Raw genomic sequence first — 22567 nt, 5'->3', positions numbered from 1 at the left:
AATGGACCCGGAAAGATGTGGTTAGGGGGGCTGTGCTGGTGTGTTGGCAGCCGGAGGGTAGCGTTGTCCCTTGCCCCATCTCTGTCCCTGTCAGTCCATCAAGGCCGCAGACCCCTCCCCGCCGCCCTAATGCAGGTAGGCGCATGCGCGATCATTTCCCCCGGAACCTTTCTTCCCCGGAACGCCTCTGCTCACGTCCGGGTTTCGCCCGGTGCGGGCGGGGGTGGAAGGGAAAATGGCGGCGCCCATGAGTGAGGAGTCTCCCGCATTGGATCCTGGTGCTGCTCCCTACGGCAACTTCCCTAATTATTCTCGCTTCCATCCGCCCGAGGGGCGAGTCAACCTCCTGCCTGGCGGGCTCTTGCGGAGCCTGTTCCCTGGAGCGGCCCGCCCGCTGCTGGGACTCGATGTGGGGTGTAACTCAGGGGTAAGAGGGCGCCTCGGCGGGCAGCAGGAGGGGTAGGCCGTGGGGCAGCAGGCTTGGGCGTTCATGGGGTGAGGGGTAACGCTGGAGTGATGGTCTGGGCTGTGGGGAAGGCTTGCGGTGAAGTACTGGTCTGGAGTTTTGGAGGGCTGTGAGAAAGATTGAGGGGAGGTACTGGTGTGGGGCTTTGTGAGACTGTGAGAAAGGCTGGGGGGAGGCACCAATCTGCGGTATTGGGGGCAGTGGGGCAGACTGGGGAGGAACTTCTGTGGGGTATTGGGGCACAATGCAGCATACAGAAAAGACCGGGGATGAGGCACTGGTCTAGTGTGGTGGGGCAGACTGAGAAGACTGGGGGGGGGGAGGGTTTGGGAGGGGTTAGTGGGGCAAACTGGGAAGACTGGGAAAGGCAGTGACCCGAGATAGTGAGGCAAATGGAGGAGACTGGGAGATGCAGGAGCCTGGGGTGTTGAGAGGCAGATGGGAAAAGTGGGGGGGCACTGGTGTGGAGTGTTGGGGGCGTTGGGACAGAGTGGGGAGGCTGGGGCAGTCAGTGACCTGGGTGTTAGAGGGAAGACTGAGAATGTTGGGGGAGGCACTGCCATGGGATGTTGGGGCGGAATGGGGCAGACTGAGAAGACTGGGTGAGGACAGTGGCCTGGAGCTCTGGGGAGCAGTGGGGAAGGCTGGGGGGAGCACTGACCTGGGGGGGAATGAAACCGCCTGGAACAGCCGGGGTGAGGGTAGCAGCCTGGGACAGGGATGAGCCTATGTAAAAGGCAGGGTGGGAAAGCAGGACTTGGCTGCAGCATGAAACTGGTGGGGGTCAGGAGATCATCAGTGTGTGGGAAGCCCCCCTGTGCAGGTCTCCTGTGAGAGGAGGGTGAAGGTTGGGGTGGAGTTGGTTGTGTGGCTGAGAGTTGGTTTAAGAGGCTGTGTTGGTGGGTCTGTCCTCCTTCCCACTGAGGCCTAAGCCTGGGTTGTTGCGTGTTCTGAGCACCGGAGAGCTGCTGTAGAGAGAGCTACTTCCCTAAGAGCAGGGAAACTGGACAAGCCTGAAGCCAGAAACCATAATCTGTTGTGTATGGTATCACATCATTTATCCATGAGACAGAACTTGAAACTAAAATCCTAGTGACATGCTCTTGAAGATTTTGTGGCAGAGCGGGTGAATCTCGTAGAATTTCCCATTTTGAAAGTTCATTCTCTTTTGTTACGTAGCCCTGCTTTTTTTTCATGGCTTTTCCACAGTGTGCAGCTTTGCTGCTGTTGTAATTCAGAAGTATCTGTGCATCGTTGATGCATACTGGTGCAATGGTTAAAGAAATTTATTTTTTCAGATGGAAACTTTATCAATGTATTAACTTAGAAATAATTACTCATTCAGAATGGAATTGCATTCTGTCTGGGCACAAGAGTACTGCTGTTTCTATGGCTTCTCTTCCCCCAGCCCCCTGCCAGAAGGTTTGAAAGGCTGCCTAAGGCATTATCTAAAGGACAATTTTAGATCGTATTTCAGGTGAACTTGTTTTACAAGTCAGGTAAAAATGTTCTCAGGCCAGTTCATTTGAGCTGCAGAGACTTTCACCACTAGAGGACACTCTCTGCCCGCTTGTGTGGGCTATGGGGTCATGGCAGATGTCATTCAGGAACTTCTCGGTTCTCCTTTCATTAAAGATTAATACGCTTTCCACTTAGTGGCGCACTCAGTGAAAGGAAATTCGAGGGAAAGCTCTCATGTTAACTACCTTATGCTACAATCTAATGGTCAGGGAACGTCTTTTACTTTTGCGGTAGGAGAAGAAATATATTACTTTGAATTAGAGCTATTTATAATGCCTAAATATTGCTTGAGAACCTGAGGCTCGCCTAGAGAAGCCAGTGAAGCCTTCACCCCCACGTTGGATGGGGATATCCAGCAAGATTCTTATTACTAAACCTCATCTTTCCCATAGTTTTTGGAGCAAAACCCCAAGAGTGGGGTGATACAGGTTTCCAGTCTCTGGTTGACTTTCTGGTAGTCAGGGCTATCGTGATGCTTTTTGCTACAGGAAGGAGGATTGTCAGTGAGCTTACTGTTCTGAACTTTGAGAGCAAGCTCTGAGTTGGCGCTTGTAGCTTGCTGCTGAGAGTGGGATCCTGTGTGCTTAGTGATGTGTTAACGAAGCAGCGCAGGCCCTGTGAACCCCTGTTGTTTTCCTTTCTGCAGGAGCTAAGTGTGGCTCTGTACAGGCATCTCCTTGGCCTTCAGGAGAACGAAGGCAGCCTGGACCAGCCTGCAGCTGGAAAGGATCTGAACCTTCTGTGCTGTGACATTGATCCGGTGTTGATTGAGAGGGCACAGCAGTGCAGCCCCTTTCCTGCCTCCATATCCTTTGCGAACCTGGACATCATGGACTCCAATGCCAGGGAGCCATTCCTGAGCTCCTACCTGGGCCGTTTTGGTCGCTCCACCTTTGACATTGGTTTTTGCATGTCTGTGACTATGTGGATCCACCTGAATCATGGGGATAGTGGCCTGGTGGAGTTCCTGTCCTTCCTCTCCTCTCTGTGCAAGTACCTGCTGATTGAACCTCAGCCATGGAAGTGCTACAGGGCAGCCGCACGCCGCCTGCGGAAGCTGGGCAGAAATGACTTTGATCACTTTCGATCTCTTGCTATCAATGGGGATATGGTGGAAAGGATAACCCAGATCTTAACGAATGACTGTGCCATGGAGCTGGTGTGTTGCTTTGGGAGCACCAGCTGGGACAGAAGCCTCTTGCTTTTTAAATCAAATGGCTCAAATCAGGAGGGCAGGGAGTCTTCAGAACAGGAGCAGTGACTGACAAATGGCCTCTTGCATTCTTGAATTTCTAGGCAAGGAGGCACTTGCTGTTTATGGAGTCAGATCTAGGAATTCCTAAATTCCTATTGGGACCAAACCTTGACCTCCCTGGGGAGTTTGAGGCAAGTAATGTCTGTGTGATTTTTCTTTCCATCTGCAAAATGCAGTGGCAGTTTTAACCAACCGTGTGAGTTCTGAGATTGCTGTTCCTAGAAAGTGCTCCTGAAATCGAAGTTGCTACATATGCGCTTTCTATGTGTACCACGAATATTCCCTGGAAGAAGCAAGAACATGTCTTTTTTTGTCCCTGGATCTTTTAAAAGAAAGGGGACATTTCTGTTGACTCATACAACGCACTGTTTGTTCTGGTTCTTGTCATGTTTTCTGTACAAAATGCTCTTGGAAAACGTGAAACCTGGATTACCATCTATGAACAAGTGAGTTAGATCATTGCAGAGGGTGTCTGGTTGACAGGTTGCCCAGAGAGGTTGTAGATGCCCCATCCCTTGAAACATTCCAGGTCAGGTTGGAGGGGGCTCTGAGCAACCTGATTCAGCTGAAGATGTCCATGCTTATTGCAGGAGGGTTGGACTAGATGACCTTTAAAGGTCCCTTCCAACCCAAACTGTTCTGTGATTCTGTGACAGTGGTCAGGCTGTGATCAGTGCACCTCTGCGGATGGGGTTTGCCTGGAGTATGCTTTGGAGTTTGACAGTGGTGTGGTCTTTCTGTGGAGTGAGGGAATTCCATGGTAGGGTGTGTATTCACTTAAGTGTGTAACAGAGTGAGTGTTTTTTGTAGTAATATCCTTGAAATAAAAATAGCTTAATTTTGTTGTAAATACTGTGTTGGGTTTTTTAATCTTTTTGTTCACATTGTTTTCAACACCTAATTTTTCAACACCTAAGCAGTCCCAGGTAACTGAATTTACACTTTAATTGTATTTACAGCTTCAAGTGCGATTCGGTAAGCTTGAAGCTATGTTTGGCTAAGGTTAAAGTATTGCAACTTTCACTGGGTTGTTTGTGGTTTTTTCCAGTAAAATCTAGGAAGAAAGAAAATTTGAGCAAAATGTCTTGTTTTAACTTAGTTTTTCTTGTTTTAATATCCCCATTATCTTTAGTTGATATGTAGTGATTTTGTTAGCTTTGATAATAAGTAGGAGTTGCACTTCTACAGTTTTGTCTAAGCAGATTAAAAACCTCACTTGAGTAGACTATGACACACAGAAATAGGTAACTGATGACTCTTTACGAATTTCTAGGTTCCGCTGCGTCCTTACTGTGAAGTGAGAGGGAAGTCCAGCTATGTGCCGTAAGTGTTGTGTCCTGAGAGCTCAGTGCTAGAGAAAGAGGGGAGGGGAGGTTGTCCCCTCCAGGAGGTGCTCTTGTCTAGCAGTTCTCGTGCCCAGGTGAGCCTGTGTGTAGGGGCAGAGGGAAACTTTGATTGCATTTTGCTTTATGTCCTTACTGGGACTTCCTTGTCATTTACTCATGTAGTGATAGTGAAGGGAAGAAAAAAAAAAAGAAACAAGCTTTGATTTTCTCTGCAATGAGCTCAGATGGAGTGAAGCGTGTGAGTGTTCTGGCTGGCCACAGCTTTCTGGTTGAAAAGCTGCTGGGATCCATGGGTAACTTGTGAAAAAAGTGTGTGTGTACATACATGTGTTTAAAGGGACTGAGTAAGGTCACAGAAAGGCTTTGAGGCTCTTCACATAAATGCAGCTTCCACAGTGTTCTGCTATGTAGAAAATATTTAGAAGTCCTGAGAACTCCTCTGCCTTCTCAGCTGCAAACAAATGTGCCTTCCCTGGTGGTGGTGGTGGTTAATTTTCTTAAAGGTAAGGTGACTTTTAAATCGAGGCTGATTCTGCTATCCCTGTAAGAGTGAAGGGAGAACCAATTTGTTCTGTATTTTCCTGAGGGTTCACCCAAGTGCCTGATCTCTCTCGCAGCTTATTAATGTATAACATTTATCACTTTAGTAATTAAACACCTCATCTGACATTCATTGTAATCTATGGATAAACTCCACTGACTCAAGGGGTGTTGGCTCACCCAATGCTACCAGGCAGCTCAGCCTCCCCTTTCATTCTGCTTAGTTGCCATTTCCTACGTCGCGCGGCTGGTGGCACTGGAGTATCATGCAACCTACAGCCTTGCCCCTTGGGATGTTTCTTTTGGGTTGTGTCAATATTAGTTGCTGTTTTCTTTGAACTTTGAAATATTTATAAAATAAACCTGGACTTATCTGTTCAGTGCTCAAGTTTAAAGGGGTGAACAGGGTTTCTGGCCTTTCATTTTCCTCTGGGGATTTACACGCTTGCCTGTGAAAAATGTTATGAAGAGTTGCTAGGAACGTAGACAACCCAAAGAGTTACACACAGGGGATGTCCCCTCCACCCATCTAGAATTACCTTCCCCTTCAAAAAGAACCTGCTTTTATGTTCCTTATGCACTGAGTGATAGATCAGTGTCTGCCTGTGGGATCCTTTTGGACTGCTGCTTGTTGAAAGATTGTGAGCTGGTTTTTTTCTTCTTTTTCCAGCCTTTATATGCTGGCTGTGTACAGACCTGCAAACCGGCCCAGTGTATATGTAACAGTATGATGAGTTCTTATCTGTTTCTCAAGTCTGTACTATTAAATTGCTAATATCAATATGTCCCACTGTCTCAGAAATGGCTGAGCTCCAAAACTAGCTCTGTTTGGCTTTGGCACAGCAGTGTGTTTTGTTTCTCATCCTTTGGATATTGCCACAAATACAGCTCAAAATAATGTCAACACAAATATTTCTTGGGATACTAAGGAGCTCAAAATGGAGTCCATTCCTTAGCAGACAGGAGAAAAAAAAAAATCTTTCCTTTTCTTTTCAGCTTGCTGCTTCAGCTCTCCAGGAAGCTGTCAGGAGATGAGACAGGTGGGAACCCAGCTCCATGACACAGCGGTAGAAGACAGCCTATGGATCTCAACCACAGTGCTTATGTAAGGCTCTGGAGATTTTTTTTTTTATACTTTCTCTGTATTTTGCAGTGTGGCTAAAATGTGTTCCCAAGTCTCCTGAAGGCAGGGCAGAATGAAAGTAAAATGGGTTCAAACCAACGCTTCTGCTGCTTGTTGCTGAGAGCACTTTGCAGAATTGGTTGGTTCTTCGTACAGGGGCCAACCTGGTGATGGTTACTGCTACTAAAACGAGGGAGATGCAACTTCTCTGTATATGTAGAGGGAAGTCTGTGCTCCCGCTACTCAGGCGGGAGCATATGGCATCTGACTGTGGTGATGTGTCCGTAGCTGTCCTGGCTCGTGTGCCATGTTATTTGTCTGTGTGTGTGCGCGCTTGTGCATTGGACACAAGCACATCCTGCTTGCTCTTTCCTACCCTTAAAACTCCAACCCTATGGTTGCTTACAGCAGCCTGCTAAATTCAACACCTGCATAGAGCACGTATAGCTGAGCATTTCCAAACAGATCCAGAATATTGCAGGGCACTGTGATGGAACTGTCAGCCTGCTGCCCGGTTCCATCCTGGCAGCAAGTGAGGAGTTCCCATGCTCTGTGGTTTGTGATTGTTGCTGGGTTCCATCAAGACCTTGCCTCAGTTTTTCCATCCACGAAATGAACTTGATAACCACCCACCACTGTGGAGACTTCTGATGTGGAATATTGGCTGTATGTTTGCACAGCGCTTTTGAGAATGAAAAATACTGATGAGCTGAGCTGTATCATCAATTGTGAGCTGTGCCATTGTTCATAATAATCACTGCAGCCACTTCAGATATTAATTAGATGCCATACCTTCAAAGTGTTCTGGCAATTAAGTCTCATGCCACTGCTGTGTAGCAAGTCGCAGCTAATTATCCCCCTTCCTTGGATAGAAAAATCTAGGCACAACAGGTGAAGCATCTAGTCCTGCATAAGCTAGCATCAAAGTTGGGGCTGCAAACTTGGAAGTTCCAGTTTCTGGATCATTCTGCAGTTGCTTCCAGCCTTTGTAGGAAGTAAGATCTAGATGGAGTCAGACTTTTTTATTATATTTCATTTTTCGTAACTTTAACTCTTGCTTATGCTAAGAGACAGTTTGCTCTTTCCTAGGTTCTTGTGCTGGAACAAGGGATGCACTCAGTGGGGAAAAGTTTAGTGCATGTTTATTAGTGCATAAATATGGTGCAACAGCAGCAATTGTATCAGTTTAATGTTGAGAGCTGCCAGAGCAAATGACTGTTGTAAGCACCTATCTCCCTGCTTTCTGCTTCCCTTCTTACACATATGTGTATTGACAGCCTTGCAGATGCTGTTCATCAGCATTTCTAAACGGTGACACAGTTTAAAAATGGTTTAATTCAACTTTCTCCAGAATGTGTGACCAGCCCAGGAGCAGAGGAATCAAGTTTAGGAACTGAGAGTTGGCAGCAACATGTCTGTTCCCATAAGCAGCTTCCTCTAGCTGGAAACCCAGCAACTTGTCACTACAAGCTTGTACAGCAGAAGCTGCAGATTTTCGGATTTCCTTTGCTCAGCTGAGAGCAAGTTCATTCTTGTTCTTCCTGGCACTTTCTGCCCATGAATTAGAGGAGAAAAGTGAGAGCTGTCAACCCATGGAAATACAAGCATCTGTTTCTGGCAGTGTGGAAACCTGAGAAAAGAACAGCCACAAACCAAACATGATGTCTTTCTCTACCAGGTGTGAGCCAGTTCTCTTGCAAAGTTTTGATTTGTTAGGTGGTGTGTGGAAACGGAGCCCTTTTTGGCAGAGTTGCGGGGCTTGGTGGGAAAAGCAACCACAAATCCAAGGTGTGAGTCTGAGGTTCACTCTGGACATGTGCTGAAGGCTGGTCCTGTTTGGCCTTGTTGCAAATGAGGAGGGCTTAGTAGGTCAGGGGAGGTCAGAGGGGATCAAAAGAGGGGATTCCTTGTGCCCTGTTGGTTATGGAAATGGGTGTGACTTAGCCATGTACACTTGTCTGATGCCTGGGCGGGAATGGTTTCTTTGGGTCTCCAAGGCTTAGATGCAGTCTCTCCAGACCTAGTGAAGTTGATAAATAGATTAAGTGGTTTGTGGGAAGTTTGTCCTGCCGTTGGACTCCCTCTTTAGTCTTCAGGGTTTCATTGCAGGCACTTCAGTTTGCTCGTTAGATTAACTTGTGTTAACATGGGCAGGAGGTTTGGTTTCCCACAGGCCTTTGCACAAAAATCCCTTGAAGCATTATGGGCAGCAGCCTTGCCACCAATTCTCTTATCAGCTCAAGCTTGAGTTTCTTGGATTTAATGATATGGCAGTGTCCTTGTTACCTTAGAGCTGGGTCACCCACTAGGTTTGGATTCCAAAGGGGTCTTGAGTTTAAAAGAAGAAAGTTTGGGGTCATGATCTGGGGTCCGGATATGCTTATAATGCTCTGACAAGAACTGAAAGTGCTCAAGTCCAAAAGACCTTTGTTCTCGGTTGGGAAGTATAGCTTCCTTTCTTAGGCTTTGTCACCAGCTGGCTGCAGAACTTGAGTGAGCTGCTCTTTTCCTCGGACCTGTGATCTTGTATCCTTTAATTTGCTGGGAAGCATAACCTGACATCTGGTGTGATAAACTCTCGAGTGAATACGAAGTGCTATGCAGACCTGATCTATTATGACCAGACAATCTGAGTTTTAATCATCTGTAGATCAGGCTTATAAAATGCTTATTATCAGCTGTCTGGATTTTTATCCTGACTTGCAACAAAACCGCTCCATCCTTGGATTCTTCACAGAATGGCTTGACTCTGAGCAAAAGGTTTTATTTTGAGTGATGAAAGTTCTACTATGAAAACTTCTAAAGTCCTTGACTATAGTGTGGGGGCCTTGCTGTGAAGCAGGGAAGGTAAGGAGAGATCTTACTCTTGTTTCCACAGCAGAATGCACTTTAGATAAGTGCCTTTGTAATTGGATTTAATACTCCCCTTCATCTAAGTTGTATATAGTGGGCCAGAGATTAGACATGGCACTGCAGATCCTCTGTTCTGTTTCCTGGTGTGGAGTGCTTCATGATTCTATAATAATTAATTCAGTTTTATTGTTGCACTAGCAATTTATGCATCTTCCATGTGAATGACAAGGATTTAGTTAGAGCTGAGTCTGAGGGTGGTGTCCCTCCTTGGCCTTCTCGGTTCCCCTCCACCCCGGGGTCAACCCAGAGACTCTCAAGTCTGTGAAATGCATAGAAGCTGCTGAAGTGCAGCTTTGTTACCCCAGCAGCTGAAATCCAGAAGCAGTCATGCTGCAACAGGCCTGCCCTCCTGTGAGAGAACAAGCTGCAGGGTGACACATCAAAAGAGAAGGGCAGCTCTGTGGTGTTCTCTGTGGAGATCAAAAGGAAGTAAGCAGGGCGGCTCCTGTCCTGGCTGGCCCTTGAGACTGCTCATCTCTTTCTCCATGTCCCTTTAATCTCGGTTACCTCCTAGGAGATCACTGTTTCAAGCATGTGAGATGCTGGTGGGAAAAGCTGGTCTGTGAAGTGGCTAGTGTGAGGAAAGAGATCCTTGGTTGCATGTTGGGGAAGAATTCCCTTACCCTTTGTGAAGAAAGCATATAGGAGAGCGAAGGTTTTAACTTACCCTTCTAATACAGCCAGCATCTTCATGTCCCATCAGAGCAGGTGACACAGCAGGAGCATAAAAGGGCACAGGAGAGCTGGATGCAAGCTGCCCCATGTGGGGGTCTGGTGTCAACCTCTACCTAGAGAACATCAATCCCCTTCTGCAGCTGCAGTGCCTTGACAGTACCAGGGCAGGAGGGCTCCCATGTAGGGCTGCCATTGCATTACGTCAGGGATTAGACCTCACTGCCGCCAGTGTGTGGAGGCAAGTGAATTGGCAGGGTAGTATTTGAAAGTTGTGAGGGTTTTTCAGGAATGTGTGTGGTGGCTATTATCCAGGGCTCTTGGATCTCCTGAGACTGATTCGCTGGAGTAACCACTGCATTCTCTGTCTGGACATTCCCGGCCTGACCAGCACTGACTCCTGTTGTCCAGGGTGGCTAAATAGGGCAGATGCTGAATTACTGTCCTGCAGCCCCTAGAGCAGGACCTGCAGTGCATTCCTTACTGACTCAGGTTTAGTTTTAACTCCACATCTTAACCATTACTTAAACAGGTGTTGCTTAGCCTTTTCCTCAAAATACCCGCAGTTGTTACTCGGGACGAATGCCTGAGAAGAGAATTGCTTTTGGTTTGCCCTGGATCATTTCTGAGTCCACTGCAGATCACCTCTGTGGACAACATTGTCCTTGGATCAGGGCAGACATGGTGACCTGTGAAAGCACCTTTTCTACCTTGCCTCAATCAACCTGTGGGACTTTCCAAAATGTTGTGACTTCTTCCATGACATCTTGTACAGTGCTCAGGGCAAGCATTGCCTTAATGGAAAGGCCGTAAGAGAGCAGAGGTGTTGAACCTGAGAGCATGGGGATGTGTAATGAAGCATTCAGCCTTAAGTGGAAAAGATACTGTCTGAAAGGCTGTGGCTCAGTGAAAGGGAATGGGGACCTCACAGGAGTGGTGAGCCTTGTAGCTGCTTTGGAGAGGAGGGAAGAAGAAAAGGAGAGTAAACGTTGATGAGACTTGGGAATAGAATCAGATATTCCTGGGGTACCTCCCTGGCCTTTGTATTTATGAGCTCTTTTCTCCTGAAGATTGTACTATTGATGCTGAAAGTAATAATTTCATCTGACCTTGAATAACATTGGTGCAAAAATGATTTGAGGGGGATTCCCAAGGCCAAAGGATGCATTTACCTGAGCTGTGGGTTGAAGAATAGGGTAATACAAAGGAAAAAACTGGCCTGTGCTGGGCCTTTCTCTCCCCTGGTGTGAGTTTCCCAGGTGACTAGTTAGTGTCCCAAACACTGATCTTTGCCTTGGGGGGAGGTGGTGAGTGGAGAGCTGCTCTGCTTCTCTGTGTTCTCTCTTGATCTGCGTTTCTAGCTGGTGCTGTCACCAGCAAATTCACTCTGCTCTTTGCCAAGGCTGCAGGTCCTGGCTGGTAGCTATTTCCCTGCTCTGGATGTATGTGTCTGTGTTTTTTTTCCGAAGACCAGCTTCAGCTGGTTTGTGTGAAGTGCTGACTTCAGGCATTGTGCAGAGCATGACTCAGAAGGGTAGAGGTCTAGGGGAGAGGGAGGAAAGTCTTTTTAAGGAGTTGTAAGCTATAAACTACAGCAAACAGTATTGCTATAGGTGGCCTAGTTCTCTTTCAGGTTCAAAAGGAAGAGTATTAAGGATTTACCAAGAGCTGGCACAACTGCAAGTCAAAAGAATGCTTTATTGAGTGTGTAAATGCTCATAAAGCCACTAGTAAACCAGATAATGTTGTGTATGTGCGGGTGTGTATGTAGAGACAGGGAGGAGAGGAGGGACATACCAAGAAGGTACGTGGAGGTTTCCAGAGGGCCTAATGTTCCCTGTAGAAGTACACTGATGACGGGTCACAGTTGTCATCAGTGGCGCAACTGGTAGATGCAGAACCTGGTTCCCTTCAACTCCCTGCTCTCATTTCAGGGTCTAGGGCAGGTGGGCCCACTGAGTCCATCAGTTGCTATTGCATCACCTTGTGTAATATGGTCTAAGGGTAGTCTTAAAGACTGACTCTTAAGGATCAGAGAAGCTCCAAGGAGCCGCTGGATCTCTTAGAGGGACATCATGAAGAGTGTCTCACTCTGGTTCCTCTCTCTCGTATGTCTATGTATATCATGTAACAGAAATACAAATCTGGTTGTGTGATAAGACAGGAGAACAGCCCATTTTCCCCTCATCACAGGAACTGCTTTGCATGTGCACCTGCTGTGGGACAGAGGCGCCTGCAGTGTGGTCGCATGATGGTGAAACAGGAACTGGGGGGCAGTGCAGATGGCAAAGAGCAGGTTGGTCTGGGACTGAGGGGCTCGGGGAAAGGAAAGGAGTGGTAGGTGAGCTGTTCCTGAATATAGTGCAAAAGTTGGGCACCTCCACGTACGAGAGAACACCCCCCCCCACCCTGCCACACTTCCCTTACATTGGCATTTCCTTGACAAGACGTCAGGGAAGGTGCTTGTCAGACAATTTGCTGATGTGGAAACTTTGAAGCCCGCAAGATTTGCCTTCTGCGCAAAACCCAGTGAAAGTAGGTTGGAGCCGTCTGTCCCGGTTGCAAGCAGTTCCCTCCCCACGGCAATGGACGCCTTAAGATCAGAGCTCAGCAAATGCACAAAGGGAAGCGCCAGGCGGGGCCGACAGCCTGCTCCCTGCTGCGAACAATGCTGACAAAGCCCTCTGGGGCTGGGCGGCCCAGCCTCTGAATTCTCCTTTCCCAGCGAGGTGGAAAAAGAAGCCTGAGCTGGTTGCGTCTCCTGAGGTTCCCCAGCCCAAGGGCCGTCTGCCTGCCCCGATCACTCTCCTGTCTTCAGAGTCGTATTTGCATGGTCCAGGGGACACGAATGTGTGTGCTGGGAGGCTACTTCTACCCTAACGCACCTAGCTAAATCCATCGCTGCTTTTTCAGGAATACCAAAGTACTGGCCTTTTTGTCCTTCCCTGGCATGGTTCATGCAGCGTAACTGGGCAGTGTTACTAACTCTAATGTAGTCCTGTGAATTCAGGAGGGCTCTTACCAGTGTCGGAACTGGAAGGAGCACTGCTCTGTAGGGGTCCTTGAGACATCTTCACCAGGGTTTGTATCAATGCAATGTTCATGGCTCAGCAGGTGAGCTCTAGATCTGAAGATCCACCGAATTTTGCAGGTTTTGGGATTCAGGTGGAAAGGCTGGGATAGCGTGTTAGAGGAATAAAGGTCAGTTGTGAAATGTAGATCCACATCTGAAACTGGATTTGGATCTCACTGCAGACTAAACAAATGTGATTCTGCAAGGCTTCTTAGATGATAAACACTGAGAACAGGGGCAGTCATGTACATACGCATTAGACATGTCTGTTCTGCTTTGCGAGAAGCAGCTGTTTGTTGTGAAAATGCAGAAGGAATTTGAATTTTTTCTTATGGGGTAGGATTTAACTGAAGAGTAAGGGAATGTTGTTAGTCTTGGTTCCAACCTCACCTGCAGCAAATGTAAAGCAAAGAAAATAAGGTGGGTAATGTGAATTGGAGCTGAGCTACCACACTACGGTGAGGATGTGTTTTAGTAAAGTTAGTGATGTACACAGGATTAGCTTAATCTATCAGGAATCTAATGCTAAATACGTCTGGTTAGGCCGCACAAATTTTGTATGTTAGGGGTTTTTTTGGTGAGGGGGAACGTTTTTGTCTGTTCTGCTTGGCAGCTGGAGGTGCAAACATATTTGATGCTGCCAAAGGAAATTCACTCCAGGCTAATTAGGGTCCTTTCTGCCCCTCCTTCATCTCCAACCAACAGCCAGGATCTGCCCCAAGCATTCCCCTTTTCTTGCTGCCAGGCCAAGTCTCTCCTCAGATTTCCAGTTAAGTAGTGGCATTGCTTAGAGTTGAGCTTCACAGCCCATGCAGACAAGCGCTGGGTTTCAGAGGTGCTTCCACACACGTCTGCACACCCAGACGTGTTTGTGCACACACTTAACAGATGCAGGTGTAGTCTCGGATGCTGCATTCACATGCACACATTGTGCCTGGGCCCGATAGCCGTGCACATTCACACTGGTCTGTGCAGGGTTTGCTCCCTGCAGCCTGTTTTCTTTTAAATTGTGCTATGTGAATTGCTCTTTGCTTGATGTTATTGAGAAACGAGAGTACATAGCGAGCTTTAAAAGGTGAGTGCAGAGGGAGCTGGGTGGGATCTGTAAGTGATCCAAGATTCTGTGTCAAAACATCTCCACCCCATTCCTTGCATGGCTGGGATGGTTTGCAAAAAGCTCAGACTTCTCAGTAAATTGCAGAGAAATTGGCGCAAAAGTAACTCTCAAAAGGGCCCAGTCCAGCTCCCATAAAATCCACAGGCAGTCCCCATAAAATCCACAGGCAGTCTAGTCCCACTATACTACTGTAGCCAGTGCTCATTGAAATTTTGATTATTCTACTTGGGTTTAAGCTGGGATAGAAGGGGCAGATGCCAATGCTTGTTACTAGCAGCATAAATTAGGATCAAGGTGACGGTGTGGTGTTGAGAACAATCAGGCTGAAGTTAGTCTTAATTGGCCAGCTGTGCTGCATGTGGACAGCAGCATCCTCAATACAGTTTCAAGCTGGTCCCAACAGCTCTGTCCTCTTAGTGCTGTCAAGGTGAATTCTTCGAATCAGACCTATGATGATAGCAGGGTTTTAGGAGGCTCTGGAGGAACATAAGTCTATGCTGGTGCTGCCCCTTCCTTGTGCAGCTGGAGGACCTGGATGGATAGGCATAGCCGGGCTGCTATGGATTCTTTTCTTTGCTTGAGTGAAGAACTGGGGGTCTTTCCTGGTTGGGGTGGCAATAGGATTGGAACGGATCAGCCCGCTTTGGGAAGGGGCGATTGAAATGCTGACCCTTCCCAGAACTGAGTGGTGAATAGCAGCTGCAGCCAAGAGGCAATTTCCAGTTGTGAGCCAGGCTTTTTACCACTGCAGAGGGCTGGAGCATTGCTGCAGTCAAGGGCTGGTTTACACATTCAAAGATGTGATCCTGAGTTGCTTCTTACTCTTCTTAAGGTATCAGGGACTGAGAAGCTTGCAGCAAGGCAGAAGTTCATATTTTTGTGTTACAATCAGGCATTTTCTATTGAAATTCCATTCTGCCAACCACTGAGTCCTCTACTGTGGTCCAACTGGGATGCCCCAGGACCTTGCACAGTCAGGGTCTTTTCCTTTTGGATCTACTTGTCATTGTTGCCCTAGATAATGTGTGTTGTATAATCTGCAGAGCACACTCCAGATATGTACGTGGGTGAATCTTCCAGGGAGAACTGAATTCAGCACTCAGGTCAGAACATGTCCCGTAGGTGTTTGTTGCCATGAGTATGAGCTGGCTGTCTGGGAAGCTGCCAGTGGAGCATGTATGGCTGGAGTCCTTCTGTTTCATCCAGAGACTCCACACCACCCTGGTGCACTCAAAACTAGGTCGGAGAAAGCACTGACACGGAGGCTGAAGAGCAATCCATTTGTGGGAGCATAGGGCTTGTCTGATGCTAGTTCAGGTCTGGCTCCTAAGAGGGGTAAATGTGTTGCATGCTGCTAAGTTTCAGGTTTCCTCATGGGTAAATCCAAGGCTAAATGAACTTCAGGATTTTTGTAGTGCCTTGTGGTCCACTGCTTTAAAAGAAAAAGAAATGGTTTGGAGTTGTTCTCCCTTGTCTAGTTTGTAAGTTTTTTGGGGTCCCAGTTTTTGAGTGTCTTCTGTTGTTGGTAGGCTAGAGCTTTGATTTGAACTAGGAGAGCAACTGTTCTTCCATGTTGCCCTGACTTTAGGAACTGGGACTTAAAACAATGTCACCTACTGGGATAGCTGGCACCGGGGCGATAAACCGGTGCAGCATCACCAACTTCACTGAAATTACACAGGCTTCTATCCAGTGAAGTGCTAAGGGAATGCTGGATTTATACCTTATGTTTACACCTGTCAGTGGAACAAGCAGGTGTAAATCTAGAGTGGATCTGCAGCTATTGATCTGAATTGGTGTTATCTTACTCCTTTTCTTGTATTGCTAACTCCTGCAAACTATGCAAAGGCTCCAAATGAACATTCTTATGTTGGTAGTGGTGTCTTTCATCCTTACTGCACTTACCCTGCACAAAGGACCTGACAGATCACTTTGACTACATGATAAGGCTCTGGAAGAGGTGGAAACCAAGCCCCAGATGTTTTATATTCCCTTTAAGTGTGAGCTTTTTTCCTCTGTGTTTGTTGGTGGGGCAGCTCAAAGGGGCCAATGCTTGTTGGCTGGCAGACATTCCTGGCCAGGGAAGGTCTTGGTGTTACACTGGGACATCACCAGCGTGGGAAAAGTTGCAGACAAAGAAGATTTTGGGACTCTAGCAGTTGATCTCAGTGCCATAGAGGAGGGTAAAGCAGGGCACATGGGCATTTGGAAGCTAGGAAATGTGCAGGCCAGGTTTGCTAATGCTAAAAAAATGGCCAGTCCCACTTCCATGAACAGAAGTTGGGCCCTGAAGGCACCAGCCCCACTTTGCATGAGCAGGCTGGATGCTGGGTGAGTCTAGCAGAGGAGTCCTTTGTGCAGAGGGGGCTGCCTTGCCCTGCAGGATCCCCTTGCAGGGCTACAGCCAGCCTGCCCTGACCCTCTTGCCGGTGTTCCCAGCCGTTTGCTTCCAGCGTCAGAGCCCCTGCTGCCCACCCCGCAGTGAGTCACAGCTGGGATTCCTCAGCTCTGAAGTGGCTCCTTCTCTCTTTCTTTCTCCCCCTCCTTCCCAGGTGCTGAGCTTTTTCTCCAAAGCCTTGAATTGAAGGGTGTGGCAATGAAATCTCGCAAACACACACACACACACGTCCCAGCAGGAATGGGTGAGCACTGTTCCCATTATGTTATGAATACCTGGCTGATCGCCACGGGGATCCTGCCAGGCTGAGCAGCCAATCTCAAGCAGCTAGACCTGCTGAGCTCTGGGGTTTTGCTCCTCTCGCTAAGTCATTGCTTTGCAGAGATGGACAGTTTTAATCTCCTCTCAGCAATAGCCGTGTTTTTGTACTCGCTTGGCCTGCTGCGATATCCCAGTTCCCACGGTTAGCAACTTCCCAGGGTACTATGCTGGTAGGGGTGGAGAGTTGAGCAGGCAGCTCCAGAAGCTGGACTGCCCATCCTTGTGTGTGACTCATCTCATCCAACCTGCAATCTCAAATATTTTCTGTTGCCCTGCCCTACACACTGGGCACTGCCCCAGCTGACCCAGACCCCTGCGTGGATCTCAGCTCAATGTGCTGCATCAGGTTTGGAGGCTGCCTGGTGTATTTGTGCATTGGAGAGATCTGTTCGGCTGGGAGGGAGCATAGCTGGGCGGTCTGGGCCCAAACCATCTCCATTCCCCAAGGGTAGACATGTGCTGTGTGTTGGGCTTCTTCCACCTCCTCAAATGCACCATGAATGCTTGGTTGTTCCTGGTGAGGATGTTGAGGAATATGTATTGTTTAAGTAGCCATGCTTAAAGCTAGCAGACAGGATGCAGAAGCTGAGACTTCAGCATGACCTCTCAAGTAGACAACAGACTCTGAACCCCGGTTACAAGCTCTGGTTGCTAATGTCTACAAAGGCCTACAGGAGCAGGTCTTCTGTGCTAGTAATACCTGCTAGCACGGTTAAGCCACCAGTGAAGGTCTGCATTCCGTGCCATGATGTCCTGTCACGCTCCACAGTTGAAAGCTGTCTCGGACTCAGCTAACATCTGTGCAGAGCAAAGATGATGGGTGTGAGGTTGTAAATGGTCTCTGGACCATACTGAGCTTGGAGCATATGAAACCTGGTACAGACAGACCCTGATCTGAGCTGCAAAGTCTCAATCCTGATCACTAGTAATAATTTGACCTGATCTTTCTGTTTTCCTTTGTTTGCTCAGCAAAATGGACACCAGCTCATGCACATCTATGCTTGACACCATGACTGCACTCTGGACAGGCTGGCCTTTCCAAGCCCCGGTGAACTTGCCAGGCTGGAAAGAGGAATGTCCCCATCTCTGCTGAGACCTGATGCAGGTTAGCATGGGCCACAAACCACACACCCCTCCTGCCAAGTGGGGACAGTCTGGTTCCTGTCCCCATCTGTGGGCAGAGCTGCTGCTTTTCCCAGTGCCCCTTTGCTTCTTGCCCTGGATACCCAAGGACTCCCAGTGCCAATGTTGTTCTGTAGCATAAATGATGTGTGCATAGAGGTGAGAGCAGGCCAGGAGGTGCTGGGAAATACCATTTTGACTCATGCCTTCCAGGGGATGAAACCTTGCCCTCCCACACACACTGGTCCCCACCCTTTTTGCCCCCATGCCAGGGCTCTGTCCTTCTGGATAGGTATCAGCAAACATCAAATGGCCAACCTTATTGCCATTTTGTTTCAGGTGAGGCTTCCTCCAGGCCTGTGACAGCCTTGTGGATATGCAGGAATTTGGGCTGGGTGAGGGAGTGTGGTGAAGCAGCAGCTGCTGCTGCCTTGCTGCGTGTGCTAGTCTCTGGCATGCCTGGAGGTGGAGGTGGGGGACCTGTTGGCACTCCCACTCCGTAAGCCCAAGGGCAGAGAGCTGACACAACTCTCCTGGAAACTGTCCTGCTCTAACCAGGATTGTTGGCAGGTGGGTACTGAATCTTGGCAGCACAACAAGGGAACGCTGGTTTCTCTGAAATTCTTGGGCTCGTTTGGTCAGGGCGCTGGCATGCGGAGTCATGGCGGAGTTGGCATGCGTATTGCTGCGGCAGAGGCAGCTGGGAGGCCTGGAGACAGGACTGTGGGGCGTGGGGCTGGTTGGGCTGGCAGCACAGGGTCTCTCCTATGTCCCTCCTGGCTGGTAGCAGCTTGGGTCTATTTTTTTTTTTTTTCCCCCACCACTAGTCTGGGGGCACCAAGTGGTGGGCCAACCTTGTCCTTCATTCCTCCTCTCACCTTGGGCTGAGGCAGTGAGATGTGGTAGCAGGACCGGGAGCCACTGGGCTAGAAGGCTGCCAGCCCTGTTGTGCACTGATTTTGGTACTGCTGGGAGACCTAACCGTGACAGGGCGATGCATGGAGTCCCCCTGTGATCCAGTTCCCCTGAACCAAAGCCAGGCTGAGGACATCTCAAAGGTGAAGCTCCCTTGGCAGGTCTGTGCAGGCTCCTGTCTCCCAGGCACTGTCTGGGAGATAGAGACCCCAGGGCTGCCCGGAGCCAGCCAGGCACAGGTGGAGATGGAAACTAAGCAACAGGGATGGCTGCAGGACAGAAGAAGAGGTGTTTCACATGTCTGGGATGGTGAATAACTGGAAATAGTTGAAAGAAAGGGGCAAGCCAGCCTTGCAGCAGCCAGCCTGAGCTCAGCTTGGCCACCCTGGGGAGTCTGAAGGGCTGCAGGAGAGGAAAGCCCTGACTGGGCCAGTGTTCCTAGTGATGAATTCATGCGGGGCAGAATTTCCCCCGTGCTTTGTGCCAGGTGTGGAGTGGCTGTGTGGAGGCAGCCTCCCCTCCCCTGTGCAGGTAGGGCTCTGCACACCTGGCCGAGGAGGCAGGGTGTGGGCAGGGAGGGTGGGACCTGGCAAAGCGGGCAAGGCTCAGGTGTTCACGTTCCTCCCCACATTGGCCACAGAGAGAAAAACCTGGCCTTATATGGTCAAAAAAGCCAGTGCCGGCTGCTCCTCCTCCTCCCTGTGAAGGGATGTGTGGAGAGGTGTGGATGGGCTGATGGGGTCGGGCATGTTTTCCTCCACCCTTCCCTGCCCTCCCCTCCCTTTTCCAGGTGCCCTGGAGACAATTACAGTGCTGGTTTTGTGTGTGTGACTGATTTCTGGGGCTTGCAGAAAGGCTGGTTCACCCCAGTGAGTGTGGCTGGTTTTGTGTCCCCCAAGAGCCAGGGAGGTGATGGGTGGGCACCCTTGCTGGGGCTGGAGATCTCTTCAAGCTCAGGTGGACAGTAGGGACAGTACAAATCACTGCCTGCTGGATGGTTAAGCCTCTTTCCTGCTTGCTAAATCTCCCTGCTCTCTGTCCTGGGCTGGAGCATTTGGTTAGAAAACTAAATTATATCCCCCTCAACTTGATACCATTTTATGCTGCAGGCAAAAACAAATAGGAGAAACTGAGGCACAGTTTTGTCCAAGATCATGCAGGGAAAGCAATTTAGACTCTTGTCTTTGCCCAAGAGTGGGGGGCTCCTTTTCCCAACGTCTGATTTCTTGGGGTGACCTGCTTCAATCCCTGGAAGTGACTGTGCCACACAGCAGGCCTGGGAGATGAGCCTGGAGGATCCATCTTTCTCCTCCTGTCTTGTGCCGTGTCTCTTGGAGTCACTCCAGCCATGAGCTGGAACCAGGGGCAGCAGCTGTGGGTGAAGTGGGACTGGAAGGTTAAACTGGGTTGGAAATTGGAGCAGGCTTGAGGGTATTTTTGGAAGAGTGCAATTGCACTCAGTGGGACTAAGTGTAGTGGAAAGTCTCTAGAGCTCTAGGCCATCCTTTCTTCACCTCAGGAACACATTTCCATCTTGTTTCCCACACATTTAACAACATGGAACATGTGGAAGGATTCCCCCCCCCCACCTCCAGTACAGAGCACAAACATGGCTTGTGCCAGATTTCCCCAGTCTGAATTTACTTGTCTGCTCGGTGCCCTGGGGAAGACTAGAAGATAGGCTGTCTGCTTCCAGACCGGGTCTGTGACCTGTTTTAATGGAAGCATGGTGGGTGCTCTCTGCTTCTGCACAAAGGAGCATCCCTACATCTGGAGGGAAAGGGGAGGTGGGAGAAGAATCAGAAATGCTCCCACATTCAGCTGGATGGCTGTTTCACAGGGAGCAGATGGGCTGAAGGCTGAGTTTCCAAAGGAAACATGGTTTGTCTCTTTATAAAGTTATTTTTACTGTTTTCTTGAAGGATCTACCCCTAAGAGGATAAAGTGGTGGGTCTCTGCAGGCCAGAAAGGGTCCATGGCCTTTTTCAGTGTGGGGCTGGCTGCACATCCCCCAGCCAAAGCTTTCGGTGTTACTCGCCAAAACCAGACACCAAGGAGGGGGCTGTCACAGGTCCATTCCCTGGACTGGTGGGATCTGATCAAGGGAGGTGTTTCTCACTCTTGGTAGCTCTGCTGAGAACTGATTTGCCTTCCCCAAGCAGATCTCCAGACTGATTCAAAGCGTATGTGGGCTATGAAGGAATGAGATCTCAGTCTGTGTGCGGTGAAATGAATCTGGGCCAGCCAGGCATGATTTCCACCAGGCCATGAATTCTTGGTGGGTGAGGAACATGCTTCAGGATCAGGCAAACCTCTGTGCCTCACTCCCTTTGTAGACTCAGTGAGGCGTCCAGGGAGTGATCTTGAGTATGCTTTGGTGTCCTCTTTCTTGCTGCATAGGAGCTGTTTGCCCTTTCTCCTGGGAGGCTGGGCTTGCTGCAAGAAAGGTCGGGTTGTTTGGGATGTGGTAGCTTATGGGCTCCAGGGCTTGGAGGCCTCTGAGCCTCTTTGGAGGCATTTGCAATGCTGTCACCTGCCCAGGAGAGGGAGCCTGGAGCTCACACTTCGGTGAGCTCCCCACCCCAGGAGGCAACAGCCCAGGTATGTGGTGCCCTTAGATGTGGTCTGGGGCTCAGACTCTCCCTGCTTGGAAGACAGCAGAGGAGTCCTGCCACTTCCCTCTGTCTGCTCTGGCTTGTCGTCTGGACTCCAGCCCAGTTGCTGTTGTGCAGACACAAATATTTCCCCAGTGATCTTCCCTGCCAGAGTCTGCCCCACCAAAATCAGCTCTGCCCCCTGCTTTCAGCACATGGATTTATCTGTACCTGGGTTTTGCCCCTGGGCTTTGTCTTGCAACTGGGCCATGTCCTGGACATCTGATGTCTCCTTTCCCCATGCTGGGGCAGATGCTCCAATCTTTGGCTCCAGACAGGGTTTGAGATCATCTCTGGGAAGCCTCTTGTCATTGAAACTGGTATGGCTTTACTTGGAGATGGCTGTGCTTTGGATTGCACAGATGTAGCTCACCAGATAATGTGGATGAGCTTGCCTTTATTCCACCTATCCCCTTAGCAGCAGCTAAATCTCTTGGCCACTGTGTTGATTGCTGTGCTGGCTCAGCATCCTTGCCCTTGTAGGACTGTCCACCAGCACCCCAAAGGGGATTCTGAGATCCTGAGTTGATGATACTGCCTGGTGTTTCTCCAAGACTTAAGGGGTGTGATGCCCTTCACTGTAAGGAAAAAAGATATGGGAAACGTCCCCAGTGAATTTAACAGGTGGGTTTAGGGCTGGCTGTGTCTCTGGTGTAAGAATAGCTCCAGAAATTAACCCTGAGGAATGGGCTGGTCCTTCAGATGAAGTCAGTGCTTAAGGGTTGGTATGGTGGAAGGGGAAGGATGGGTGCACAGGCGGATATGGGTGTCCCAAAGCAATGTGACTATCTCAGGCGTAGCTCAGCTCCCATCAGTGGAGTGCAGGAATTATTCTGCCACATAAAATCCTTGCCCTGGTATGATGTGGCTGGATATACGCTTTCCAATTGTCAGTGGGGAAACTGAGGCACAGAGCAGTGTGTGAAGTGACTAAGATGGTGAAATAGTGAGTCAGGTCTTCTCCTGGGTCCTAGAACAGCAAACTGAACCCAGGAGTCCAGCCTCCTAGTCACCTGCTCTGGGTGGTAAAGGCTCAGAAGCAGCAAAAAAACCTCAATACATATGGGAGGGAAAACAGCTAGAAACTGCTTTTTTGCAGGACAGGGCTGCTGCTGAGCCCCTGCCCGTTCC

At 49.1% G+C, this 22567-nt stretch overlaps 1 protein-coding gene across 1 annotated transcript; it reads left to right on the top strand.

Annotated features, from left to right (window-relative positions):
- Positions 1-235: 235 nt before the first annotated feature.
- Positions 236-3248, top strand: BCDIN3D (BCDIN3 domain containing RNA methyltransferase; the record flags this gene model as incomplete). Its single annotated transcript, XM_082011799.1, has 2 exons — positions 236-427; positions 2634-3248. The coding sequence occupies 2 exons, from the start codon at positions 236-238 to the stop codon at positions 3246-3248; spliced, it is 807 nt and encodes a 268-aa protein (XP_081867925.1).
- Positions 3249-22567: the final 19319 nt, after the last annotated feature.

The sequence above is a fragment of the Phaethon aethereus genome (assembly GCF_964289735.1).
Source record: "Phaethon aethereus genome assembly, chromosome: 29".
Classification (NCBI taxonomy): Eukaryota; Metazoa; Chordata; class Aves; order Phaethontiformes; family Phaethontidae; genus Phaethon; species Phaethon aethereus.
This window is presented reverse-complemented; position numbering and strand designations above follow the sequence as displayed.